Source organism: Miniopterus natalensis, chromosome 10 (genome assembly GCF_054644295.1).
Source record: "Miniopterus natalensis isolate mMinNat1 chromosome 10, mMinNat1.hap1, whole genome shotgun sequence".
Classification (NCBI taxonomy): domain Eukaryota; kingdom Metazoa; phylum Chordata; class Mammalia; order Chiroptera; family Miniopteridae; genus Miniopterus; species Miniopterus natalensis.
Window position 1 is genome coordinate 78,658,361 of NC_142090.1, and position 27,230 is coordinate 78,685,590.

Sequence of the window (27,230 nt, forward strand, 5' to 3'; positions counted from 1 at the left end):
TAAGAATTTCAAGATGGCGACAGCAAGTGTCAAAGCAGGTGGGGGCCCTTCTGAGCAGGGGCCGCCCAAGTGACTGCACAGTTCATAGGCTCCTGAAGCAGGGCTAGACCCAAAGGAAGCACTTCCTAGAAATAAACGTTCTCAAATGTAGGAACTGCATCCCAAGAGAGATCGTGGGATTTCCGACTCTCGAGATCCTTAAAAATGGCCTTCTTTGCTGGGAGCATGTACGTCTGTTCATCCCTGGGGGCAGGTGAGTGGACCCAACATCCTCCCAAAGCCCCTTCTGCCCAGCCTGCCTCTATATTCTCTGCTGTCCTACCTCCCCAAACACATGGGGCACATTCTCCCAACTCTCCTAAATTTGCTGAGGTTAGAAGGCGTGTACACTCATTATGTCTATTGGAGTTATTAATGAGACAGGACATTTGATAAAAACATAACTCGGAGAAGAATGAATGAGAAAAGACATTTTAATACTGCCTGCTACGCTCTTCATCTTTAATTAGGCTGCGGTATTCACGTTGGACTTATACTGGTGAGACAGCTTATATATCTGGAGAAAAAAGGGATCCTTCATTCTTGAAGACGTACGCACGCAGTATGCGGTCTCGACATGCTCATTCCCAATCCCCCACATTATGCCTCCAGACCTCACAAATAAATGTTATGTGATGGGCATCCCGCTGAGATGTGAAAATGAAATATGCAAGCCTGAAATAACTTGGAAGGAGGGCGAGGTGGGGAAGAAAGGAGCCTCTGACCAGAATGTTGAAAATACATCCCATATTGAAGTTATTACGGCACCACAAAAATCTGAATGTAATTTAGACGGTTTGGTGGAGGGTGGATGGCAGAGTGCATGTGTGAGGGGGAGAGCTTTAGACATGTGGACATCGTTTTCGGCAGAGACTCTCTGTTCAAGGTCAGATGTCCCCACAAGTACTGAGAATGATCAGAAGATGCTTTATTTACGTTTTATGCGGTACCACATACTGGTTTGTTGTATTTCATTTAGGTGCATGTATTACAATGCAGGCTAGGTGCCCTAGTCAATTCTGGAAAATTCCTTCTTAATGACAAATGATTCACAAAGCAGAAATATTTAGAGCTTATCATTGCTGATGAAAGTAATGTTCTTTGCACTATACTATCAGTTATTTTAAAAAAATCACCTCATTTGGAACAGAATTCATCATTGTTTTCTTTGATCTGTCCCATTAGTAATTCCTCCCCGTTTTTGCCACTTAATACTATTTTGGGGACAAATAAATGCCGGTATTGCAGACTATTGTATGTGATTTTTTTAAGATGCCGGAAGCTCTATATGCCAGATGAGTTTGGTGAGGATACTCTCTCTCACCTTCAGAAAAACATTGAATGTTCTATTTGGGGTCTCTGAAAAGAGCTCTTAACCTCGTATTCATAGTGGACTCAATAATAGGGTATTATCCCTCCCGTCTTCCCGTGATGAAGGAGAGTTTTTACCCAAAATGATGTCCTACCAGAGTGCCTTACAGGGCAACTCTGAAATGTTGTTTTCTTACTTTTCAGGTTGGGGACTGAGTGTATTTCAGAGAATTTGAATTCTCAGCGCAGAATTAAAACCTGCATCTCCTAATACTCTGTGCCCAGAGGTTCTAGAGAAAACACTGTCTCTGCTTGGATCAGGGAGGCTTGTGGTACTGGCTTGAGTCTGAGAGCGCATTTAATTGTGATATTACCCACAATGCCGTGCAGAAGCCAAAGGCTGTAAAACTGTGCGCACCTCGGGGCTGGCCTAACAGGGCAGATCTCTTATTCAGTCATTTATTCATTCGGGGAATATTTATTCAGTACCTGCCATGTTTCAGGCAGTGTTCTAGGCACTTAGCATGCCTGGGAAACAAAACGCATCCCATCCTTTGTGGATTTGCTTCAGCGTTGCCAGCAAACAAATCCTGGTCATTTTTAGCCGTAAACATACTTGCCCTCTAATATAGTGGTCACTTGCCCTATATGGCTCTTTAAATTGAAATTGGAATAAATTAAAGTGAAATCAAATTAAGATTCCGGTTCCCCAGTCGCACCAGCTGCGTTTGGATTGCTCTCCAGCCCGCATGGCGAGTGGCCGCCACGTTAGCCAGCGCGTCCGGGACCGGCCTCGTCTCCGCAGAGCCCTGTTGCGCTGCACTGCAGCTCGTTAAGCGAGGAAGGGCTTTGTCAGGTGGGTGAACAACTTGCGCACATTTGAAGAAATGAACGAAGTCGGGTGGGAACTGGCTTGATGTCAGCGTCAGCAGCCCTTACGTCTGATATTCTGGGGTCAGCCTGGTCGTACGCAGAACAACCAGACCTTCTCCCAGGAACCAGAAACTTCTCTGGGGGGTGTATGCGCCTACACGGGGGGCAGGCAGAAGCTGGCGGGAGTGCCGCTCCCCCTCCTCATGCGGCAGCGGTGGGCCCGCAACCCTCAGGGATTCTTTCCTGTTGAGCCTCACGTGGCTCCTGCTCCTGAATATGGCGCTGGAAAAGGTCACTGTTGCCTGGAGCCGGGACGTGGATGACCCCTCTGTGCCCTTCCTGGTCTCTGAGCAGGTCTGCCTCCCATTTTCTTAGCGGCTTAGAGGACTAGGGTCCTTTACGTGACGCCCGGTGGGTGGCGGGATGGCAGGAGTGTGAGTGTTCCCAAATGGGCCATCTCAGACTTTTGATCCAGGTGTCATTTGCGCTCCATGTGTCTCCAGAGGAGTCTCCAGCGATATGAGCAACAGTGCACTGGTTTGGGGCCCCGATTGTGTACAGCCTGGGAGCTGGAAGGAACATGTGGCACATCGCATAGCATTTTGCGTGACCTTGTCGTTTCTTTCAAAGTGCATGTGTTATCTTCAGTGGATATTGTCTCCTGTTTGAAGAAGAAAAGCTGCATGGTGTTCTTAAGGGTTTACTAGTTGCCTTCTCTAGTAGCGAACTTTAGAATCCCCCAGGACAGTGAGGATGGAGATTTGAACCCTCAGCCTTACTTTTTGACTACTGATTCCTTTTGCAAGCTGATGGGGAAAGAGAAACTTATTTTTAACATGTTCAGTGTGGTTCGTGTGAGAAAACAGATGTTTACGATAGGAAGTCCTGTTGTGGGGAGGGACTTACCGAGGTTCACTTATGAGGCTTAAAGGCTCGCATGTCACAGGTCAGGTTTGATGTCAGGGCCATTGTGCCTCCTGTCGGGGCTGAGTGACGACGGAGATGCCTCATTGTTACCGTTATTAATGACCTCTTCTTAAAAGGCAAACAAAGGGAGGAAGTCTGGTGTCAGTATGAAGCCCGCCTTCTATGAGTGTGAAAGGATCATCACAGTTACGACTGTCTATGGGAACACGGTGCAGAAAGTAAATATTTTGGTAATTCCCGTGATCTTAGCCAGCAAGATAAACATGAAAGAATTAGTTTTATGTTCATAATGGCCACACTCCCTGCGTTGTTGCTGGTTAGATGCAACTCTTTTGCTTCCCAAGGTTTATCTAACACATTTCGGAGCCTTCCTGGTGACTTGCTGGCTATTATAAATTGAAATAGTTGAAATACATCAGAATTGGAGCCAAGTAGAATACAGTGGACGAGTGTCGATGTGTAATTTTTTTAAAACTTGGCTCATGTGTATCAAATATGGACACACTCAATATTATTTATGCATCGAAGAGTAGAGAGACTGAACACATAAACAGAGAATTGATTAATTGAGGCTTCACTCTCCTGTATGGAGCTCAGATCCTTTTTGAAATAAGGTGTGATTTACATATAAATACCTAAATGAGTAAAACCCACATGACCACAGTGAGGACAGCAGTGACCCTCCTCAGCCTCAGACTGTGTCCCAGTTTGATTCCTGGCTGCATGGACTTACATTAGTTCAGTTTCCTTAAAATACCTTTATGCAACCTAGTTTAAGTCTACAATTAGGAAGAGCTGATTTTGACATTTCTGGGACCTTGTATTTGGACATGCACCACGGATGCTGGTGACTCGCCCCTCTAAAACCAGGGCTCTCTGTCTGTCACAGCACGCAGACCTGCGCCTTGTGGCGTGGCTTCGTCACATTCACATTGTTCATCTGGAAATGTTTCTGCGAGATCCCCTTGGCTTGTGTCCTTGTGATTGTGCCTGGCTTTCTTGGGTGGCATTTGAACTGGCCTTTCTGCCCAGGTCTCTTCCTTGCCTGCCCTGCAGGTCTCTGCTAGGCTCCACCCACTGCCCTCAGGTCACACTTTCTGTGCCTCTCTGACCCTGGTTCAACTTGGACTCCAGTGCCAGGCAGTCAGGACTTCCAAGCCCTTGGCTCCACCTTATCTCCTTCCTGAAACTCATCTTCTGTGGCTCCCAGCTTCCCCGTTTGGTTCTGGGCACACACTTCTTTCCATCAAGCCAGGGTGAATAGTGCTTTTTTCTTCACCCAACATAGTGTCTTCTGTTTACCCTGCTATCCACCCTCTTTTAGAGCAGATTGGTTTTCATTTCCTCCCTGTGAATTCTGGCTTTCACTCTCTTGTCAACTTTACTTGCAGGTATGGCATAATCTACTCCCGTTATATATGCTCTAAACTCGTCCATGTGCTTGTCTTGTAGTCTAATAAACGCAAGGATAGATTCTACTATCTCCCCACAGAATTAAAGCTTAAATCAAACATATTGTCAGATATGAGTCTCTGGGGATTGCTTGATACCCCGTTTATTTTCATAATGTTTCATACAATTACAGATTCTCCTTCAACAACTTATAGTTTCATTTATTTTTAAATTTTATTGTTATTTTTAATATATCGTTATTGATTTCAGAGAGGAAGGGGGAGAGAGAGAGAGAGAAACATCAGTGATGAGAGAGTCATTGATCGGCTCCCTCCTGCACGCCCCCTACTGGGGATCAAGCCTGCAACCCGGGCATGTGCCCTGACTGGGAATCGAACCCTGATCGCCTGGATCCTAGGTTGATACTTAACCGCTGAGCCACGCCCGGCCGGGCTTTTTAATTAATTTATTTATTTTTTATTTTGTTTTAAAACTGAATGTGGCTCCCTCAGATCGAGTTTCATGATCATTCAGGTGACCTACTTTGTGTTCCTCTCTCCCTAAAGCATTGAGGTCAGATGGGAGTCCAGGTCCGATGCAAAACGTTAGCTTACAAAGAGAGGATCAGCATGTCATTTGAAGCAGCCCTGTGCTTTCTGCTTGTATTCCAGCTAGATTCTGCCTGTCAGAGGTGTGAGGTGGTTAGAACAGCTTGCCTCTAAGGTACCTCTCACCCTAGAGATTCTCGATTTCCACATAGTTTTGTTTCGCATGTCATCAGGTAATTATGCTACATGTTTGATCAGTGAATTGTCACATTGCATTTTTGTTTAATGAAACTCTCATTTCAAAGGCTCTTTCTTTGTCTCCTAAACATTCCTTTTCATTATCATATTTGAGTTTATGTAGCAATTCAGGCCCCCCCCCAATAATAATAATCCTGTGTTTTAGTGGCAATCTTTCTCAAGTATTGGCATCATGCCTCATTATATCAAAGAAATGTCCATGCCCAATACCTAAACATGACATGGTTTTTCACTTGGCCTGCGAGCTGGCAGTAGGAGGGGAAACCCTGTAGTACCTCTCTGCTAACTATGTGCCACATCTCCTGAAATTATCTAATAGGCTACTGTAACCTGCTTTTGAAAACAGTAGTTTGCTTCAGTGAGTAGTCTATAAAATAATAGCAACTGTTTTAATGCTGAAATGATCACAGAGCACACAAAGGCCAAAATATATGCAAAGGATCTTTCCTTCTTATACTCCAGCGGGCTTCATTAATGGCTCCAAAATCAACTTGGAAACATGTTCTCTCCTGCCCTGGCCAGTGTGGCTCAGTTGGCTGGGTGTCATCCTGTGCACCTAGAGGCTGCCGGATCCATTCCCAGTCAGGACACCCAGCCAGGGTGTGGGCTCAATCCCTAGTGGGGGGTGCGCAGGAGGCAGCCGATTGATGTTTCTCTCTCACACTGATGTTTCTCTCTCTCCCTCTTTCTTCCTCTCCCTCTAAAAATCAATAATTATTATTTTTATTTTGAAAAAAAAATGTTCTCTCCAGTGACATCCCGGTTACTATTATGTCTTAATTTATCTCTTTCCAATGTTATTGAAATACAAATTCAATTTTAGATATTTGTCTAGTTTAGATTTTGATAGTTGTATAGCGATATCTTTATAGTAACTAGTGTTTTTTTAATTTTCTAATGGTTTGGGGTAGGAAGTCGTTTTCACAGTCTTTGATATCTCTTGAAAGGATTTTCAAGATCAATCTAAAATAATTAATTTGTTTCTTAATTTGCCCAGTGGCATCTGTAATGGGGTCAATAGAGTAAAGAAATCCTAATTTTGGCAAACAGTAGGCAGTTCTCGACTGAGTATACAGTGGAGTCTGCACTTGGGTCTAGAGAGCTGACTGCAGGAAACTCGAGGGAAGTGTGCGGTGAGTGTGGAAAGGCCTGGGGTTGGTCGTCTGTTCGATCATCGTGAGTCAGGAGTGTGCGGTGCAGTTGCCCAGTGAACAGAGGCAACCGGAGGCCAGGCTGGCTGGGAGAATTCCCAGCAAATGGGAGGGACAGCTGTGTCCTGCCCGGCAGTTCCATCCCGAGCCTGGTATCTCGGGGTCAGTCTGGGGTTCTCTAGTTAGTTATATAAATTTAAGTGTTTCAAATTGGCACTCAGTCAAAGGCAAGTGGTTAGGATAGAGAGAAAAGTTGAAACCATGTTTACATAGGAAGAGCTGGAGGAACTGGGGATGTTTATTCTGGAAGAGAGGGTACTGAACGACCGTCTTCACAGATACAGCGTGCTGTCATGTAGAAGAGAGTTAGATTTACCCTGCATGGCTCTGGAGGGTAGGATAAGGGCCAGCGGGGCAGATTTTGGCTCAGCATAGGAATAGCTTTTTGCTGGTTACACATGTCCCTGAAAGTAATTAACTGCCTCCCAAAGTAGTAATTTTGGATCGTGAAGACAGCCGCGCCTAGGCAGATGGCTGCTATTGTAGAAGGGATCCTGGTAAAACCGCACTGGCTGGACTAACGATCTTCAGAGTCCTGCCAACAGAGTCTCACCGTCTCTGTCCAGCAAACACACCTCTTGAGCACCTCTCCTTACTAAGCACAGTGCTGGGATGCGGAGAACGCTAGGTACTGCAAGGGGGAGAGCAGACCGGGGCTGAGATGGAGCTGGGCATGTGAGTCTCAGAGCCCTGAAGAGGGCTGGTGAATTCAACCAGTGGAAGGCAGTGCCTGAGCTGAGCTGTGAGTGGGCGTTGGCCAGGTAAAGAGAGGAGACGCGTGCAGAGGCCTGGGTCAGTGTGGGCACAGGTGGACAGGCTGCAAATAAGATGGGACAGGAGCTGGAGCAGAGTGCTTTATATGCTAAACTGAGCATTTGGGTTTAGGAATTGAAGTTCAGGAGTAACCTAATCCAATTTTCAGAGTGGATGGTGGCATAGCTGATGAGGTTGAGGGTGGAGTAGCGCTAACAGTGACGCCTCCCAGTGCTCCTTTCCAAGTCTCAAGCTCTCACTTCTTGTAGAAGGGGCTTGGACAACTCTGCATTATCTATGAGAATAAATTCACCCACTGTCTCCCTTCATAATTTCACTCTGGTTGTCAGGCCCACGGTGCTTGGGGTCTTACCAGTCTCTGGGTACAAATTAGTCACATTGGCAATAATACTCAGATTGCACCCTCGCCTCCCTATTGTGCTGTTTGGATACATCCAGAGCCCCATACAATCTTCCCTAGCTGTCCCTGGGACCCCCAGCGGTGCCCAATGGGAGCTCATGCCACACTGTTCCCAGCAAAAGTGGGGTCAGTGGACACTTCCTTTCTTTATGTCACTTTTTGTCACCTGGTCAGCGAAGTGGGACTGAATAGGCTTGAGTCTCAAAAAAGCCATCTTGAAATAAGCTCCTCTGGGTTCTGCCTGTGACCCCAAGGCTGTGGGACCGAGAGCTGAGAGAGACACCAGGGTTAATTTCATTCCAGTTTCCCCCAAGATACCCAGAGGCTACCGCTGCCCTGACTGGTTCCTGACCCTTTGGCAGAAAGACAGGCAAAGTGAACTGTGATCCTGGCAGCCTCACCCTCCAAATCATCAGATGCCTACACCTGAGATGATGATGATGATTATTCCTTATGTCCCGCACAGGGTGACGTGTCGCATGTACCATCTCACTTAATCACCCCTCCCTCGGAGGCACAGGCTATTAGTATCCTCATCTGTAGATTAGGGTGCGGCCAAGAGGAATTCAGTAACTTGCTCTTGCTCAAGGTCAAACAGCATGCAGAGCTCGAATTCAATAGTCCAGACACCAATCATCTTATGCCCTAGTTCACAGTCAGGGGCCTACTTTGCTCATTTATCGTCTCCGAGTATATTCAAAAGTGCCTTTTACCCCCAGGGCTGGGAAGAGACAGTGGACGCTGCTGTATCCCACCTCCTGAAGACCTGCCTGTCGAAGAGTTCGAAGGAGCAGGCCTTGAACCTCAGCAGCCAGCTGAGCAAACCCAAGGACACCAGCCGCCTGAAGAAGCACATCACCCTGCTCTGCGACCGCTTGGCCAAAGGTGGCCGGCTGTGCCTGAGTGCGGACGCGGTGGCCCCGCCCACCATGGTCATGCCAGGTGAGAGCCCCGCGGGCACCCTGCGTTCCAGGTGCTTCCCCAGGTTAAAGCAGCGAGTCTGTGGTCGCATCTGGGGCCTACACGTCATAGTAAAGTGATGATAGCCTAGAAAATTGCTTTCCCCTTTCTCCTCAAATATCCCAGGGTAACTGCTTGGGTAAATACTCTTGAGGGATTTGCTTGCTAGATGGTTCTAGAATGGTATGTCTTTGCTTCCCTCTGCTTTTAAATATACGATCCATTTTTGTTTCGCTTCTAACCAATAAAAAGTGGATCAGAGAATAAAACTAGATGAAAATAGCATAATGCAAGTGGCTAATGTTATCCAGATGGGTCCCTCCCCTTCTGCTCTGTGCTTGGGCTGTGGTCAGCAGAATAAGGGGGAGGGGACAGGGCAAGAGCCCAGGGATCAGGGGATGCGGGGCCAGTGGGCATCCAGGTCCTCCTTTCCCTCCTAGTCATAGGGTCCCTTAGAGGCAGCAGCCCCACCCTCTCTTCCTTCCTCTGAGTGTCTCTCTCAGGGCAGCAGGGAAGGGCCTGGAGTCAATGAGTTTACTAAACGCAGCAGCCTTGGCAGCTCTTCTCTCCAGAAGCCAGGACCCTTGCATGGGAAGTGGGGTGGCTCTCTCTCCCACCCTCTCACGTGCCTTTGGTGCCCCTCTCTGCCCGTCCTGTTGCTGCCTTCCACCCTCAGTCGGCATTTCTAGAAGTAAAAAGGAGTGCCAGTAAAAGCGAGCAGAAACTCAGAGAGAGAGACGTGGGGACAGCGTGGCAGAGCCCAATACGTCCAGACTTGCGGGCCGACCGACCAGTGTTCAGGTCCGGCCTCTGTGCCCAGTTGCATGTATGACCCCGGGTGTGTGAATTAACTTTCCCGAATCTTAGTTCCTTTGGGTGTAATAGTCCCTCCCTTGCTGCCAGGGCCTCGGAGGTTTGTACAGCACCTAGTACAATGCTTGGAACAGAGACACACTTAGAAAATTGAAGCTATAATTATCACCGCTGTTATAGATATACGTGTAATTCAGCCTCTGAATTTCGTGTGGAGGTGGAGGTGGGGTGGGAATAGCTAGTTTGGGCTCATAGGGTCCTGTATTTGATGGTTTTTAATATTTTTACCTTAATCATATACAGATAAAACCTACCTTTTATTTCAAAAGAGTATCTCTAATACAAATTTAAGAATAAAAATTCTTTCCTGCATAGAAACAGCTAGAATAGTTTGTCTTAGTTTGGCCCCTCTTCCATCTTGCCCTTGCCAGCATCCTCCAGGCTGGTCCTTCAGCCTCTACTTGTCCATCTGCTGTCCACTGTTGCAGGATTATTTTCCTAAGAAATAAATATCTTGGCTTAATGAGATAGAAAATGAAAAATATTCGCTCAGATCGGCACTCAGTATATGCCTCTCCCTCCTTCCTTGCCAATGGGGGAAGCAGAGGAGGCCTGAGGGAGGAGAAATCTATGAGAGAGAGAACTGGCAGAGGCAGGATTGGCCCTCTGATTGGCGGTGCCTCTGCCTTCTGTTCCCCGTGGGGACAGCCCTAGGAGTCCGCGGCAAAGCTGCGAGCAGATACCTGGACACCTGGAGAGTCAATGCTCCCATATCCCATTTATGACTATGAAACTTCAGTCTAGTTATCTTGTTTAAATAACTAGATTTGGAAGCAAATCGAGGGTTGTGTCTATACAAGCCCTCAATGCAAAATTCTAGCTGTATGGAAGGAAGGGGCAGAGGAAGGGAGGGAGAGAAGGAAGGGAGAAAATATATTTGCTCACAAGCCAGGGGCCTGTGAACCAGGTCAGTGCCTTTCCTGCTGGTGTGGCCAAGTTCAGGGGGAGACTGAGGCTGTGCGCACTTGTGCATCCCTGTCTGGGTCACAGTCGCTCGCTTTTCCTTGCCAAGGAGCCCCTCCTCAGCTGTGGCTGAGCCACTCCGTCTCGCCCTGACCTAATCACGGCAGTGACTTTTTAGTTGTTGGATCAGTGCTCTTTGTCACTGACATGCTCCATTGCTCCCTGTAAACCTCTCCACCCCAGAACTCAGATTTTTCACACACGTATTCCCATACAGTACTTTGCACATTTTTGAGGTAGAAGAAACACGTAGAATTTTTCCTGTTTTGCAAATAGAAGACAGAGTTAGGAAAAGCTAAATATCCTGCCCAGAGTTCCATGGTTACCGGAAGGGTTCTGTCTAGAATCCAAATCTCCGAGCCCACTGGGCTTCCCTCTGGACCACTCGGACCACAGCGGTCTAAATGCATCTCGAGCCCCAGCTCCCTCCTGCATGAGCTATTCTTGGTCCAGCCTCTTTCCCCTTAAATTGGTCTAGCGGTGTGAGGGGAAGAGGGCAGGAGTAGTTTCACGCAGTCTCTTTTCTTTGCTTGAGGACTGTATTAAAGACATAGCTTTGTTTTGTGCTCAAATTTTATCGTCTCTACGGTGACATGATACCATTATCACAGACCTAACAAGCAATGCTTTGAATTATTTCTGCGTCAAAACAGCAATTGTGCAATTTACAATGTTAGGAATAAGTGGTTAACGTGGCATATTAAGAAGGACTGGATTACCAGGCATATTCAAGTCTTTTTCACAGACATGGTCTTTTTTTACCAGCTGGGCAGGACTCAGGACTGGTCTTGGTTCACCTCCTCCCTTAGTGGCTGAGGCAGCTGAGGCCGGGAAGATGCAGTGACTTCACGGTTGGTAGGAAAGGCCAGGAGTGTGTGTTATTTTGCCATGTTCCCTAGTAAATTGCAGATGGATAAACATCTCCAAATAAAAAGCCCGTGGTGTTTTCTGGCCTCATGACTCTATGAGCCCAGCACCTTGGTGTGCCTTTCTCTGCTCCGGGAAGCCCACGATGACAGCATGCTCCCTGGAGTCCTGAGGTTGGACACCTTTCCCACTTGGAATTACCTTCTGGACTTCTGAGCCTCACATGTCTTGGGCTAGCCTTTAGCAACCTTCAGGTTCCCTACCAAGAGTTAGCCTAAGCTCCCTGGCCAGTGTGGCTCAGGGGTTAGAGCTTCAGCCTGCACGAAGGGCCAAGGGAACGTACCTGGGTTGCAGGTTTGATCCCCGGGGCGTGTGTGGGAGGCAACCAGTTGATGTGTCTCTCTCTCCCTCCCACTCTCTCTAAAAAACCAATGGAAAAAATAGCCTCCGGCGAAGATTAAAAACAAAAGAAAGAAAACTGTAATTGCATAAGGAAAACACCAGGGCCAGTGTTATAAATTGGGGAACTTAATGGCTTTTTGTTGCCCACAGGAAGGAAATTATTCAAGGGCAATGACCGTGCCTGGGGCTTGTTTGCATTTCAGGCCTGATGAGTGGATACCAAGTCCTCCGCAGGCTGAAGCCGTCTGTGGGCTCTGCCTCCTCCGTCTTCGTGTCCCCCCCGAAAGTAGGCCAGATCATGCACGTTACTGATCTCTGAGTAATTTCTTCACCTGTTCATGAGTGACTTCATACTTGCTGAATGTGGTGAACACTCTGCCTACACCTCCTTGGCTGCTGGGCAGAGTTTTACCGGGCGTCATTTCCTCCTTACAACCTTCTCACTCCTTGGCTGCTCTTCCCTGTTGGAAACGGTTCCTGTCCCCTCCGACTTGTCTTTTCCAGTCTATGTTGTGACGCCCTGTTCCTTTTTCTGTGCCTTGACTGTTGGTGTCCTGACTTCATGCTTTCCTGGGCATTCTCTTCCAGCTACCACCCGAACTCCGTGTACCTCTCAGTTTGTACCTTTCTTCTGGCCTCTCTTTCAGGTTTCACATGCCTCCCTCAAGACCCCACAGGCCTTTTCAGTTCCATTTGCCTGAGTGAGACTCATCTCCTCCTGTGTTTCTGGTCTCAGTGGATAATATCACCCAGTGCCCAGGCCAGGGACCTCAGGACAACCTTGACCCTCCGTTTCACTTACTCACCATGTTCAGTTAGTCAGCAGCACCTGATGATGGCACCTCCCAAGTGTATCTCCTTCACTATCCACACTACTGTTACCTGGCTTAACACCCTTATTTCCTATTCAGACCGTCAAAGTGACCTACCTGTAGTCTCCTTGTATTAAGATTCCTCCTTTATTTTTAGTACTACAACTTACAAATGTTCATAATAGAATTATAGCCAAAAAATGGAACAAATACCAATATTCATCAACTCATGGATGGATAAATGTGCATATCCGTACAGTGGGATATTCTTTAGCATCCAAAGAACCACAACGTGGATGACCCTTGAAAACATTGTGCTAAGTGAAAGAAGCCAGATACAAAAGGCCACATATTGGATGATTCTATTCATATAAAATGTCTAGAGTAGGCTAATTCATGGGGTCAGAGTGGATTCGTGTTTGTCTAGGGCTAGGGGGGAAGTGCGGTGGGCTGGGGAAGTGGGGCGACAGCTAATGGGTATGGGGTTTCCTTTGGGGGAGAGAAATATTCTAAGATCAAGTTGTAGTGATGGTTGTACAACTCTGTGAATATACTAAAGCCTGTATCTTAGATTACTCCTCGGCCTCCTCAAAGCTTCCCACTTAACACGAATGTTGGATTTTAATAGTCTCATCTTGCCACCCCCACCCCCGACCTGCAACATCTCTACGTATCTTTTTTAAAGAGAAGGCAAAGGAGAGGAATAAAAACCCTGACCATAGCCTGCGCTTTCTCCCACCAGCCTTCCTTTATTGTTTCTTCCAGTTACCAAAGGGTCTTTCCTTGACGTTCTACTATTCTTGGCAGTACTGACACCAGCTCTTCTGGGAATCCCTTGAAATGCACTCCTCCCATAGAATCCACTTCTTGTCCCAGATTCCTGGCTCTGCAGCTAAGTCCCCAATCCAGTGTTCTCCCTATGCCTTACCCTGCCAGAGGGTTCATGCAATTGCAAAATAATGGCCTCTAACCTGAGGATACTAAATCTACTTTTAAAGCTTCAATCTTTCCCTTAAGCTAAAATTCCTGAGATCCAGCTTTTGAGGTGTTGACACCTGTCTCTTCTTGGATGCACCTTCATCATCTCAAACTCATTGTGTTATAAATGAAGCACATTATCCATGGCAAACAAAATTCACTCAACCAACTTAATTATCTCCATCAATGGCAACCAAAGAATTTGAAGGAGCATCTGCATTCGTCCCTGTTCACACCGCCCTCTGGCCTGCATTCCCCTGAGACTAGCATTTCACAAGCTCTGCCTTTTGTAAGTCACTCACTTACAGGTTAAGAACCCATAACAGCTCCCATTACATTCACATCTGCTCATTCTCTTCCATGCACCTTCCAAGTTCCTCGATTTAGTGTTTGAGGACAAGAAAAATTAGAACCTGGATATAATTTGGGAATATGTGGAGATTTTAAAAAAAGTAAAGTTCCATGCAGTCCGGCCTCATGAGTTCTGCAGAAGCAGGTTTCTAATGGCCTGTGAGAGACAAGTTGGGTGAATGGGGAGGCCGTAAGTTCAGGGTGGTATGAAGTAGCCACGGTGGGTGGACAAGTGCAGCCGTTGAGCAATTGGGCAGCTACTTATTTTTTTGGAGCCATAGCTTCCTAGCTTGTAAAACTGAGATAACGCCTCCTCGTTTTGATACAACATACTGTTTGAAAAATCAAACTGCAGTGTAGAAGAAAGCATTCAGTTACTAACAGGATGCTGGTTCCTACTCATTGTAATCGGGGGTTTATAATGGGCTGAATGGGAGGTTAGGGGAAGGCTATTTGAATCCAGGATTAGACTTGTATTTGACAGGAGAAGCAATTAGGACTAACTCTGGGGGATGGTCTACCATCAAAGACCTAATAGAATAACATTCTCCCTGTGTGTACTTAGCAAATACTTGCTGATAGACAAGCTGGCTGGTAACTAATTACAATGTGATGACCAAAGCCCGTTTCTTGGAAGTAGGGCTGTTAGTACAGGAAGAGAATACCAGGGGAGTTTGAGGAATTTCCTCTCCTGCAGATGTTTAAACTAATGCGGATACTCAACAGTCTACAGATAATTTGGGAAAAACCCTGCCTGAGAGCAGGGGAATAAATGAACTTTTAAAGGACATCATTATTTCTGTTTCTTTAGCCGTGTCATAGAGACACATCTGTAAAATGCTCATTTTTTACCCTCGCCCAGCTGTAAATTGAGCTGTCTTTTCTTCGGGCTGTTCTCATGTGAAATAGTGCAATGGAAAGCCTAACTCTGTAATTTTCAGTAACCCTAAAAATTGCTTAAATTAGCCAAAAGAAGGGCACCTCAGTGCCCTGGAGCATCCCTCAGCAAGGCATTATCTCCGAGGCTTTGTATTATATCAAAAATAACTTTTTTCATATGCTACTGACATTTGGGCTGTTTGACCTTCAAATCTGAGGATGAAAAAGGAAAGGCATTTATCCAGCAGTTGCTGGCCTGAAGGGGTTTCTACAGTCACCGTAAACTCCTAACAGTTTTCTTCCCCTTGGCTTCCGCCCCCGCTTCCACCTCGGCTCCCTCGGTGGCCCCGTGTGCCACAGTGGGTCACATGCTGCCTGTCGTCTGCCCTTCAGCTTCTACCCTCAGTGCTCGTATCTCTCTAACGAATCCGATCTTGAACAATAAGAAGTTTCTCTGCTTTCAGGGTAAATCAATGAATATTATTAAAGTTGTATTTGGGTTTTTTTGGTTTGCCTTGAGATTTTAGGGTGCCTGAATAAAGCAGTTTAAGTGCTTAAAAGCAGTTCATCAATCAGTTACCTATGTGGGACTGTCGTTAAGACTTATTTTATATCACACCATTTTCATTAAAATATCTAAAACATATGCATAATGAGGATATCTACGGGTCAATGGGGCAGGGACTTGCCATTCATTTCCACATCCCTAGAATCTAGTGCAATTGGAACGTGAAGATGCTCAACACAGCGTTGTGCAATTGATTTGAGTTGATGCAGACATTACCTCTCCCCTTCCCAGTTTCATACCACTCAGTTCTCTACTTCTCCACTCCCCCTCCTTCCGACACCCTCCTCCGCCTGTCTCTGCCCCTCCGATGGCTCTTTTTCTCTGCCTCGTGTAACCCTGTGGATTTCTACCCTAGATTCCTTGTCAGTTCCCAGCCCTGAGGAATCTGCTGGCTTTTCCTGGATCTACTCTGGACCTAGAAATTGTTGCTAAAATGAATCATAAAGCTGACCCAACTGCTGCTTTTTCCTTTCATGCTGTGTGACCTCACCTGGTCATTCCTCTGCTAATTAGTTTTATTTGCTTGTTTTTGATTGATTTCCTAGCTCATTCCCAACACCTGACTCCTGGGAGTTTGCTCAACTCCAACCTCTTCTCCCTCGCACACTGTGCAGAAGACAGTCGCTCCTGCTGGACCACCAGGGTCAGAGCTGTCCAAAGCAAACTCTGCTCTCCATCAGTTTATTTAAAAATTCCTTTTAATTTTTACTCATCTTTTGTCTGTCTGCTCTTTCTCAGACGAAGACACACTTGCTCTTAGGATCAAACTCAGGCTTGTTACCTCGACCTACAGGACTCTGCTTCTCTCTCCACCCATTTCTCAGCCAGCAGTTCCTCCTCGATTCCCCTTTGCTTTTGCCACTTGAGTCTCCTCACCAGGCTCGTCCTGCCTCTGGTCTTTGCATAGGACTCCCTTGGCCTTGAGTACTGGGCTTTGTCCACTCCACGCACTGCCCCTGCCACCAGTGCGCATGCTCACCAACTCATTTATGAACGTCCTTGGGTCCCCGGTTACAGGTCACTGTTGTGTAAGAGGCCTTCTGTGACCCTCACTACTCTTGCTTGTGGCCTCTGACTTTTCTTCATAGCAGGATGCGTCATTCATAGTCACACCTCCACTGTGGGTTTATCTGATATGCCTCCCACGTACTGTCCCTGCTTCGAGGAGAGGCACCACGTCTGTTAGTCACTCCGCATTCTCACCTCAGTGCCCGCCCTTCATGGGGACCCCAAAGGACTGCATGTCTCCTGTGTCCCTGTGTCCTCAGGGACCTTGTAGCCTTGTGTTCGTCTTAGTCGACCATCCAGCTCTTCTTTCTCATTGTCACCTCAGCCTGAGTCAGGTCTCCGTTGCTTCATTATATCAAACTGTCCCGTTCTTCCCTCCAGACTTATGAGCTACACCAAGTGTGCTGTGGTCACTTAAATGCAAATTTGGGGTGAAGCTCAATAGCAGCATCTGCAAGCGATTCATCTTTTGGCCCAAGGAGCAGTATTAGGAGCTTAATGAACACACATTGACTTCTTAAAAGGGGCAAAGGAATTTTATTCATGAACTAGGACCATCTTTTGTCCATTTAACAGATACTTAAAAAAAAAATAGCACCACATTCCAGGCACTGGACTGGGCGTTCGGATGTGCTGGTTAAGAAGAGACAGCAGCCCTGCCTCCATGGAGCTTCTGTCCTGGAGGGAGGTCCGGATACTAAACAGGCGTACAGCTGGGAGGAGACATTTGGGCGGCGTTACGTGCAGTGAGACAAGCAAGGAGTGGAGAGGGCTGCGGGCTGCTGTCGGCAGCGAGGCGCCTGGAGGAGGCTCCTGGGAGGGGAAGGTGAGGGACGAGGGGAAGGCACTCAAGCCCAAGGAGCAGAATTTAAAAGCCAGGGTTTACTAAGAGAGTAGAACTTACGTATCCTCTCCCTCCCCCCGCTTTCTCTCTCTGTCTCTCTCTCTCTCTCTCTCTCACACACACACACACACAAAATATGTGAGGTGATGGGTGTGCTAACTAACTTGATGGGGGAATCCTTTCACAGTGTATTCACATATCAAATCATCACATCATACATTTTGACTATCTGACAGTATTGTCAATTATAACTTAATAAAGCTAGGGGGCGATTTAAAGGCCTGGAGGGGATACAGGTTTGGTGTCGTCAAAAGGCACACGGCCTGCCAGCTCGATCTTAATGACGGGGAGTGGCAGGGAGAGCCAAGTCTAGTGTTCCTTACGTCCCATGGTGAGGAATTCAGATGTCATCCTGTGAGTAGTGGGAAGCCATTGAATGGTTTTAAACAGGGAAATTATATGATCTGATGTAAGTTTTAATGAGTTACTATGGCTGCTGTGTGTGGGGTGATCTGGAGAGCAGCTGGAATGGGAACGGGGCAGGTAGAGAGACGCCAGTGGCAGGTTGTGGCAGTGGGGCTGGAATTAGAAAGACGGAGGCGTTTTTAGAGGCCCGAATCCACAGGGCCTGGTGACGGATTGCATGGTGGGGTGAGGTGAGGGCAGGAGCGGAGAGGACCCCTGGAATGCTGGCTTCAGAAACGACGTGGAAGTGGTGCTCACGGTGAAACAGGTTGACCCAGGAGACGAACAGCGTGTGTGCATGTGGAGAGGTGGAGGGCAGAATAAAGACCCAGTTGTAGGTGTCACATGGTCTGGAGCTCGGGGGAGACACCCGGGGAACAGAGGGACTCGGGAGACCGTGGCCTCTGCCTGTCCTAAAGCTGATGGGCTCAGTTATATGGAGAGAGAAGGGGGACTGGTCTAAACCTCAAGGCCTTCCAGCATCCAGAGGTCAGGAGGAAGGGCAAGACCCAACATTGGAAGCTGAGGAACAGGCGAGGAGCGAGAGGAAACTGCAAAAGCAGCCCCGAGGCCCCCGGGAGGGGCGGGTTCCGAGGCCAGCCCGGCCCAGTGCTGCCCAGAGGCCTGGCGAGGACAGAGGTTGGAGCTGGCCCTCTCCTACCCGAGGGTCCCACACATTTTGCAACATTTCTTTTATATTTTTAATGCTCATCAGTGATGGAAATAAAGCTTTATGTGTGTTTTAACCTTATACAGTCTGTAGAGGTGGCTAACCTGAGCACTGCATCAAAACATCTTTCCCTTCTCCCATCTGTTCATTTTCCAGAGGGACACACTGGCAGCCCTTCCCCACTAGAACATCGCCCAGCTTCTCATTTCATGGTCCTCCCCCCACCCCTCTCCATCTCGAACCTTCAGCTCCCTTTAGGTCTGTTACCAATTCCTCCTTATGTGCCCGGTACCGTTGTAGGCAGTGGAACATTGGTGGTGAGCAAAACAGGCATGGTCTGTACCATTACATAGCCTGTTTTCTCAATTAATGAAACAATCACACAGATACTCAGTTACAGAATGCGGCCATCACTATGAAGGTGAGACATGATAGAGGCTCCGATTGGGGAAGCAGCAGTGGAGATCCAGGGGCGCAGATAGCAATGAGAACTGTGCAGGAGATGAAGTCAACAGGGCTTGGTCATTGACTGGAGATAGAGGCTGAGCAGGAAAGAGTGGTGTGGAGGGCCCCTGGAATGCTCGCTCCGTCGGCCCGTGCACCATTCATCAAGAAGGCATCTTTGGCAGAGACCGAGGCTTGGGGGAGACAGATCATGAGTCAGTTCTGTCCATGTGGAGTTTGAGTACTTATCTCATGTCTGCTTTTCCTGCAGGAAGGCTTCCCTGAGCGTTCTACCCTTTGTTAATTATTCTGACTCATATAGATTAAATATTAGCAATTTCACATGCTTCAGCCTAATACTCACTGTCAGTACATCCGATTGGCACTTCATGTCGCACCGTCTGGTTCTCTAATCGCTGCATGTGCGTCCGGAGTTAGAACGTAAAATCCATGTGGACACAACATATGTGATTACTGTTTTTGTTGATACAACTGATAACACTTGGCCGAGCAGGATGTTATGTCGTAGAACACATTTGGGTTCCCGATGTCACTAGGTGACTTTCTTGGGACATGGCCTAATTTCTTATGAGTTAGTTAATAACCTACAAAGATTCGATAGATAGCAAGTGTCTCCCAGGGCAACAGGAATGAATTTATTGACATAAAATGACTTTCATGTTCTGACATGCTAGTATAATTTGTTCTGTATCTGTAGCTTCCTTCCTTCCTTCCTTCCTTCCTTCCTTCCTTCCTTCCTTCCTTCCTTCCTTCCTTCCTTCCTTCCTTCCTTCCTTCCTTCCTCTCTCTTTCTTTCTCTCCTTCCTTCCTTCCTTCCCTCCCTCCCCAAGGATTTTTTTCCATTGCTTTTCAGAGAGAGTGAAAAGGAGAGAGAGAGAAACATTAATGTGAGACAGACACATCGATTGGCTGCCTCCCGCACATACCTCTACCAGGGCCAGGGATTGAGCCTGCAACCGAGATACATGCTCTTGGCTGGAATCAAACCCCGGACCCTTCAGTCTGAGGGCCGATGCTCTAACCACCGAGCAAGACCGCCAGGGCTGTAGCTACTTTCTAATTAAAGTCACGAGACCCCCCCACTTACTGTGTTGAATTGTACTCAGCTGAACTTCAAGTAAAACATGGGGTGATGAGCCCTTAAGAGTTTTCCCAGCCTTACATTCTGCTTCTTGTAGTTTTTTCTTGAACACATTACAAAGTATCATCTAAATTTGCGCCCATAATAGAATTCGATAGCCCTCTTCATGCTTCACGTTAGCCTCAGAGGTCTCAACGTCGGGGACCTGAGGTTTTATTCCCCCAGCTGTTTAAATGTAATATATTTGAGGACAGAGGCACTGTCCTCTGAGTTTATAGCCTAAATAAATCTATTTTAAAGGTGTGCTGGTCGCAGGCCAGGTGGCATAATGGGATGACATATGAGCTGTTCACATTTGAAGAACTGGCACTCACTTCATCTCTGGATGCCAGGAAAATGACTGTAGAGGTGTCAATTTGCTGGAGTCCTTAGTGGGCATCTGAGAACATCACAGAACCCTTGTAAGGTCTAGCGTAATGTGTCGTCTGTAAATTATATTGCCACGTTAGCCACCTTGGGTACAAAAGGGCAACTTGAATGACTTCAGTAGGAGTTCCAAAGTCTTGTTTTCATAAGCAATAAGCAGTACATGCCCGTCTAAAAGCAGACCAGCCTCATCTGAAGGGTTGGGGTGGGTCTGGGAGTGGGAATTTTAGCTTTTATATTCTCTAGTCTTTATCAGTTTATCAGTTGTTCAGCAAATATTTACTTATGCTTCTCTCTCTGCATCTTTATCGTTGTAGGCATGGGTTTTATTACAAGACTAGTTACCTTTCCTCTCCCTGGCTTCAGGTCTCCTGTAAATGCCAATAATAGTCTTCCAAAGCAGTGTGGTGAAAAACTTATTAGTACTCAAAAAAACCCCACAAAAAACCATGATAAACCCTGTCTTGAATACTTGTAAAATCATCTCTCAATAATCCCAAGGTGCCTAATTGGACCGCTTATCTGGAGATCTTTTACCTTTTTTCATTTGCATTTGCCAAGAATGTCTGGTAATTATGCACCCGGTTTCCATTTGAGAAGCTTTTTGAATCACTTAAAAGGCCATCATCATTAATTCATATTTAATATCTAAATCTAAGGTTTCCTTGTTGTAGTCACACACTATGTGCCAGCCAGAAACATCACTTAATTTGAGAAAGCAAAAGTGCTCAAAGGTACCCGTCAGACTTTGATTTTTATTGTGAAATTTTATTTCAGTAACTCAAAGACTCGCCCTCTGTTAACTTGACCTACTTAGTTCCGTTCCTTTTAATTTAGCATCCGTCTTTTGCACAAACTGCTCTGGCTAATGATTTGTTCAGTCGAGACTATAACCAGGAGGGCAGGGATGGTCGGTGACCCTGGGCAAAGTGTGCCATCTTCTCTACCCAGGAGGAGGGTTCAGTGTGATGCTGAGCTGCACGTGGACATGTGGCCTTTCTAGGGGCTCCGTCCAGGTTGATGTGCCCCAGGCTGCCTCCGGGCTCCTTTTCCCAGAGATCCTACAGTTGGCGGGGAGCAGGACGCTGAAAGGCAGGCAGATGGCTTTTCACCAACCTCTCTGATCCTCAGTTTCTTTTTCTTTACCTCTTACTGCTAGGCTTTCAGGATCCTTCTCAGTGAGAGTCTGTGATGCAACCTTCCCCCTTCAGCCATCCGAGCTCTAGGTTAAGGCCTGTGCCCTGCTCACTGCTTTCCTCGAGCTCTTTGACGGCTCACGAAGTCAACTCGTAGAATGAAGTGAGGAGAATCGGGGGCAAACTGTACTTATTGAGTGGAAGAGGCAATTTCAAGTTAAATATACTTTAATCATTATCTCTTGGAATTAAAAAGTCACTTACTTTATAAATCTTGATTAAGGACCTAGTATGTGCCTGTTCCTGTGCTGGAGTCTGGTTATACAGCGCTGACCAACAAAGAAAATACTCGGCCTAATAAAGCATCGGTCCCAGTGGGGAAGGAAGACAGTGTCTACACACCTAAAACTGTGGTTACAGACCGTGGTCAGTGGTGTGAAGGCAGTAAGCCGGGGTGCGGACAGAGTAACTGGTGGGGGCCGGGTCCTTGGGGAAGCCTTCCTGAAGAGGGGGCATCTGGGGTGAGACCGGAAGCAGGAGCAGCAGCTCCATGGAGATGCCCTTGGTGGGGTCGCAGTGAGAGCGGGGCAGCAGCAGTCATTTGCAGAGACGGAACAGGAGATGCTGAGGGCTCGAAGGAGGTAGGAAAAGGCCAGGGTCACTGGCGAGAATGACAGGAGATGGGATTGGTCACTCGGGCAGGGCCCAGATCGTGGAGGAGGCCTTGTTTCAAAGTTCAGGTTTTAGTAGAAATGACAGTTCTTGAAATGGACGTGTTTTATGAGCCTGTGCCCTAACCTCGAAGAGCCAGCCTGGAGCAGCTGCAAGCAGAGGACAGCGGCTTGTTGGAAAAGCACTTTGTCGTAGTCACAGGCCCGAGACAGCTCAGTCTCAGGCATTTATCACTGAAAGGGGAGGAATGGAAAAGCTTAAAAGGCCGCAGCAGTAACATCTGAGAAGATGAATAATTTAAAGCTAATGAGACCATGAATTATGAATTGTAAAAGATGATTCCTCACTTGTGATTAGAGATTCGTAATTTTCACGTCACAGCGAAACAGAGTTGGCTGGCACGCTTTCCCGACTCACTTCATCGAAGTACAATTAGGCCCAACACATTAGCACCTCTCTCGGTGCGCTGACTTACGGCCGCTGTGTCGAGACCATTACATTTTAATGTGAGCAGCTTAAGCATAAGTGGTCGCGGGTGATTCATAACCCCGCTCCCTGCTTTTGGTGAAAATGATCGTCTGCGAGAGAATTGTCCCCAGTGGCCACACTTATCTTTCCAGTCGGTTTCCTGGACATTTCGGTGTCGGCAGGAGACCGGGAATAAATGTGGCGCAGCTGATAGGTAAACACAATGACAGTTGCTTGCAAACCACAGGGCATTTGATGATGGTAAAGATGAAACTCCTGCCATGTCTTTTTTTAATTCCTGGTGCCAGGAGGGCACAGTGATAGGAGCTGCCTGTAGGACGCTGCTAGCCAAGCAGGATTGTTTCTTTAAGGCGGGTGTGCCAGGAGCTGCGCACAGGAGTGTGACCTCCTCATCTAGCTGCTGGCCTGGAGGCAGCTGAGCAGCAGGCTTGCCTGACGAGGCTCAGAGAGCAGCGCAGCGCAGACAGGACTTGGCTCGGGTGGATGAGGCTTACCAGCCTGGTAATTACATGAACGCTCGCCTGACCCAAACACCGTCCCGATGCCGAGGCCTCGCAGCCCGATATGCTGCCGGCAGAGTTGACTCATCATGTGCAACCCACAGAGACACGTGACCCGATTCTGTCCCTGCAGAGCCTGAGGTTCTGATGGCCTTCAGGATAGACTGCCAGTGACCTGCCATGGCTCACGCGTGCCTCCAGGATCTGGATTCTGTGTCTCAGCCCTTTTACTCTCGCTGGGCACTGTTGACTTCCACTTCTACCATTCTGACCTCTTTGCAGCTCCCAGAAGGAGGCATGCTCCCCCTTGCCCCACGTCTTCCTGGTCCTCACGTCTCCCTTGTTCCCCAGCCTGTAGCTCCTCTGCCTGGGATTCCCGTCTTGCCTACTCCTGCTGGGTGACTCCTTTGGTCCTTCGCAGCTTGGATATTGTCTGAGGAAGGCCTTTCCTGCCTCTGTCTCCCACTCCTAATATTCCTCTCTGCGTGAGTCATGCCTTCCCCCGCATTGGCCTGTCACGCCCTCCATGGGACTGCGTTGTATTATGGAGATCGGTATTCTCTAGCTCATTCTGCTGTGGGCTCCTTGAGGATAAAGGTTGGTTTGGTGCCCTGGCTGTTAGCCCCGAGTCTGGTGGAGGCTCAGCGTTGCATGGATTGAAGGATGCATGTCTCTTCCTTGGCTCCGAGATGGTGTGGATAGTGGATCTCCTCCAAACCAGTCCAGGTGTCATCTGGATTATTTCTGCTACTAACAATACAACCAAACTTACTCCGATCTCCTCATTGCATTGCAATCCAACTGCTGCCTTTTCTAAATGAAGACGTTTTCACAATCCCTTTACTTAATGAAGGAGCATGGTCCAAACTTGTTGTAACTCTATAAAATCCTCACGAGACTCATTCATTAACTATTACGAGTTTAGGCACACCTGGGTATGGGCTTTCGTCCAGGTGCTCTGAGAACTGCTTTTACCCAAGGTCAAGAAGAGAGAGGGTGCTCTCCCCTCCCACCCCCATTCATTGTAGCTCCGGTGGGTGCTCCATTGATCAGCCTGTCTCTCGAGATAGAGCTGTAGTATTTAGGACTGGAAGATAAATCTAAAAGTCTCCGTTCCAGTACTCCCGGCCCTTCTGCATCTAAACCCACCCCAGAAAGACAGACGTTCATTCTTGAGCACCCCTAAGGAGAGGCTTCCCCAGCCCTCCCTCTCAGTCAAGTTCGCTTGTCTCACCAGCCTTCGAATCAGGAAGTTTCTTCCCCTTCGTGTCTAAATTAATCCCTCCCGTTGCAACTTAAGCTCATTTCCTTTTGTCCGGCTTCAGTGGGAATGAGAAACAAAGACTCCCCAGCAGCCCGCACCCCTGTGCCACCGACGACGTCCGACTTCCTCCAGGCCCCTTTCTTTCTAGTGCTACGTGGACCCCGTTTTGCCTTTTTCTCCTTGTGCCATCTTTTTGGGGAGACTCTCCCTCTTAAGACTTTAATTGCTCTTATTGTAGCAAATATCAGGGCCCATACATTTCAGTTCTGTCATTTTAATCCTGCATCTTAATTTTTTTGATCCACCCACCTGCGTGACCCCAGTACGCGATCACCACTGAGCGCTGTAAATCGTGGACAGCGCTGTAAAGTGCCTCAGGGTTGGGGCTCCTTCCTCTCAGGCCGGCCCCCTCCCCTCCCGTTCCCATGCTGACGGTGACACGGCTTTCCTTGCTGTGCGTAAGTTTCATGCGGCCATGACAACGGTGTTTCTGAGTCCCCTGCCTATCTGCTCTGCCCAGATAGCTCCGGGGGCAGGGGGAGAGGATGAGAATCTCTTCCTCTGGCCCTTCCCAGATCTACACGCAGTCGCCACCCGAGTTAGCAGAAGCTACAAACTCCCGGCTCATGGGACACTGATCTTTTGGGGAATCTGAGATAGGAACTCGGGAATGATAGGAAAGGAAGGTGAGCTGGCAAATAAAAAGTACAACTGGTGTCTGTCCACCACCTAAGCACAGACACGTCTCCCCAGAGTTAGAAAGGAGGTACTGATAGTGGAAGCAGGGAGGCGTTGAATTAAACGGTTATGACAGAGAAGCAGCGAAGCAGAGAAACGCAGGTGTGACCAAGCATGAAGAAGGAAAACCCTTTAATTTGTGATCCCCAAGCAGGAAAAGATCACAGTCAGATTTCTCAGTGAAATTAAGAAATAAGCATAAAGTTCCAGGATCAGAGCAGCCCGCAAATTGATGATGTAACTATGACGCGATTTCCTGTTGGGGCTGTGCAGCCTCTGCTGTTAACTCAGTGCCTCCTCCGAGGCCTGCTACCAGTAGCTGCCTCTGCCTCGCTGAAGGGCAGGCGTTATCAACTGGACCCCTTACCAGTTATTCTGTGGGGTCTGGCCCTGCAGGGATGACCCTTGACTGTAGAGTTGCCACTGAAGTGAGTGTGACTGCAAAGTAACTTCCAGCTCAAAGTAGGAATATAAGCAGCACTGTATTTCCTTCTACTGACTGAAGACTCTATTAATGAGACTGTAATTATAATGGGGCGCACCCTTGACTTAGTGGAAGCCAGTTCATATAACTTGGGGAAAAGGGCATCCTGTCCTGTCTGCAGGTTGAAATGTTGGTCAAATGGTACCTTTGCAGAGAAAGAAAAGAAAGGAATGGTTAATTTCCTTTTGAGTAGCTATTGTTAATTTTGAATAGTCCTAGGTAGCAAACATGCATTTTCAAAAGAAGTCTCTCCTTCATGAATGCTCCGAAAGTCATTCCTAATCGTGTTTGCTGTCCCCCGATTGGATGGCACAGCCTCACTCTACCCTAAGCTGGGAACATATAACCTGTAATAAAAACTTAACTTCGTGATAGGAGCCACAGAAAAGAGAAAGGAGATGTTCTTAATATTTTTTTACACAACCAAAAGATGTCCATTTTGATGACATATTGTTGATGCAATGGAGAGTGAAGTGTGATTATCAGTACACAGTCTATTTTTGTTGTTGTTGGTCCTTGCCTGAGGATATTCTCTCCATCGATTTTCAGAGAGAGTGGAAGGGAGGGAGTGAGGGGCAGGGGGAGAGAGATAGAGAGAAACATCGATGGGAGAGAGGCACATCCATTGGTTGCCTCCTGCATGCACCCCAACAGGGTCTGGGGAGCAAACCTGCCACTGAGGTATGTGCCCTTGACCGGGAATTGAACCCAAGACCCTTCAGTGAGCAGGTCTACACTCTAACCACTGAGCCACACTGACCAGGGCCACGGTGTATTTTTTTATGTCGCCAAGGCCTCGGCAGTTGTATTGGGCCCGAGGAGCATAAATCAGAAATGCTGTCAGAACAGTACTCCAGATGTGTTATCTCTGGTGTCAACATGGCAAATTCGGATAAATCAAGTAAATAATTTGCAAGAATGTAATATATGTAGGGACTCGCCTAGATCTGGGCTCCCAGGTTTTAAGACATCGATACATTTCTCTTCAACTTTAAGCCAAGGTCAGAGATCTAAAACTGGATTTGTTCTTAGGATTAGCAACAGCTCTTTCATTTTAATTTATTGCCACCCTTTGGCCATCAGCCTTGTAAACTGTTTTTTTTTAAAAAGCATTTACAGTCCCTGCAAACATGGGAGGTAACATCTACATGGGGAAGAAAATCATTCTGTTTTGAGCTACGTCTGATGTCATTCTGATCTGAAATGAAGACATCGATTAGAAGCTTGAATTTTGATAACTTATTTTTTATGGCACATTTTCCAACCACCCTCTGTCTGAGGCAGTGTGCTGCTCTTGCCGCTGAACAGATGCTGCGTGTTTCTGGCCTGCTGTGCGGCACGTTAGAAGCAGCTTTTCGTTTCAGTGCAGTGTAGACTTGGTTCCCATGCGAGTAGCCACGCGGACGGCGGAGCGGGAAGGAGCGCCTGCGTGGATTGCGGGCGCGGCCGTGCCCGCCTGCGGGCTGAGGCAGCCAGGAGGCGCGGAGGGGCCCTGGGAATGTGTTTGCCGTGGACCTTACCGCAGGACGCAGTGCCTGAGAAGGGAGCTCGCTTAGAACTTCGGGTCTCAGTGCCGCTGCCAGTAAGACCAAAAGCTTCCTG

At 47.6% G+C, this 27,230-nt stretch overlaps 1 protein-coding gene across 3 annotated transcripts in view; it reads left to right on the top strand.

Annotated features, from left to right (window-relative positions):
• Positions 1-27,230, top strand: part of BBS9 (Bardet-Biedl syndrome 9) — a 265,204-nt gene that overhangs the window by 219,483 nt on the left and 18,491 nt on the right. For all 3 annotated transcript variants that reach the window (XM_016222276.2, XM_087821252.1, XM_016222277.2), the window contains one exon: positions 8,453-8,675. In XM_016222276.2, the coding sequence (XP_016077762.2) occupies positions 8,453-8,675 (223 nt within the window). The remainder of the gene's footprint in view (positions 1-8,452; positions 8,676-27,230) is intronic.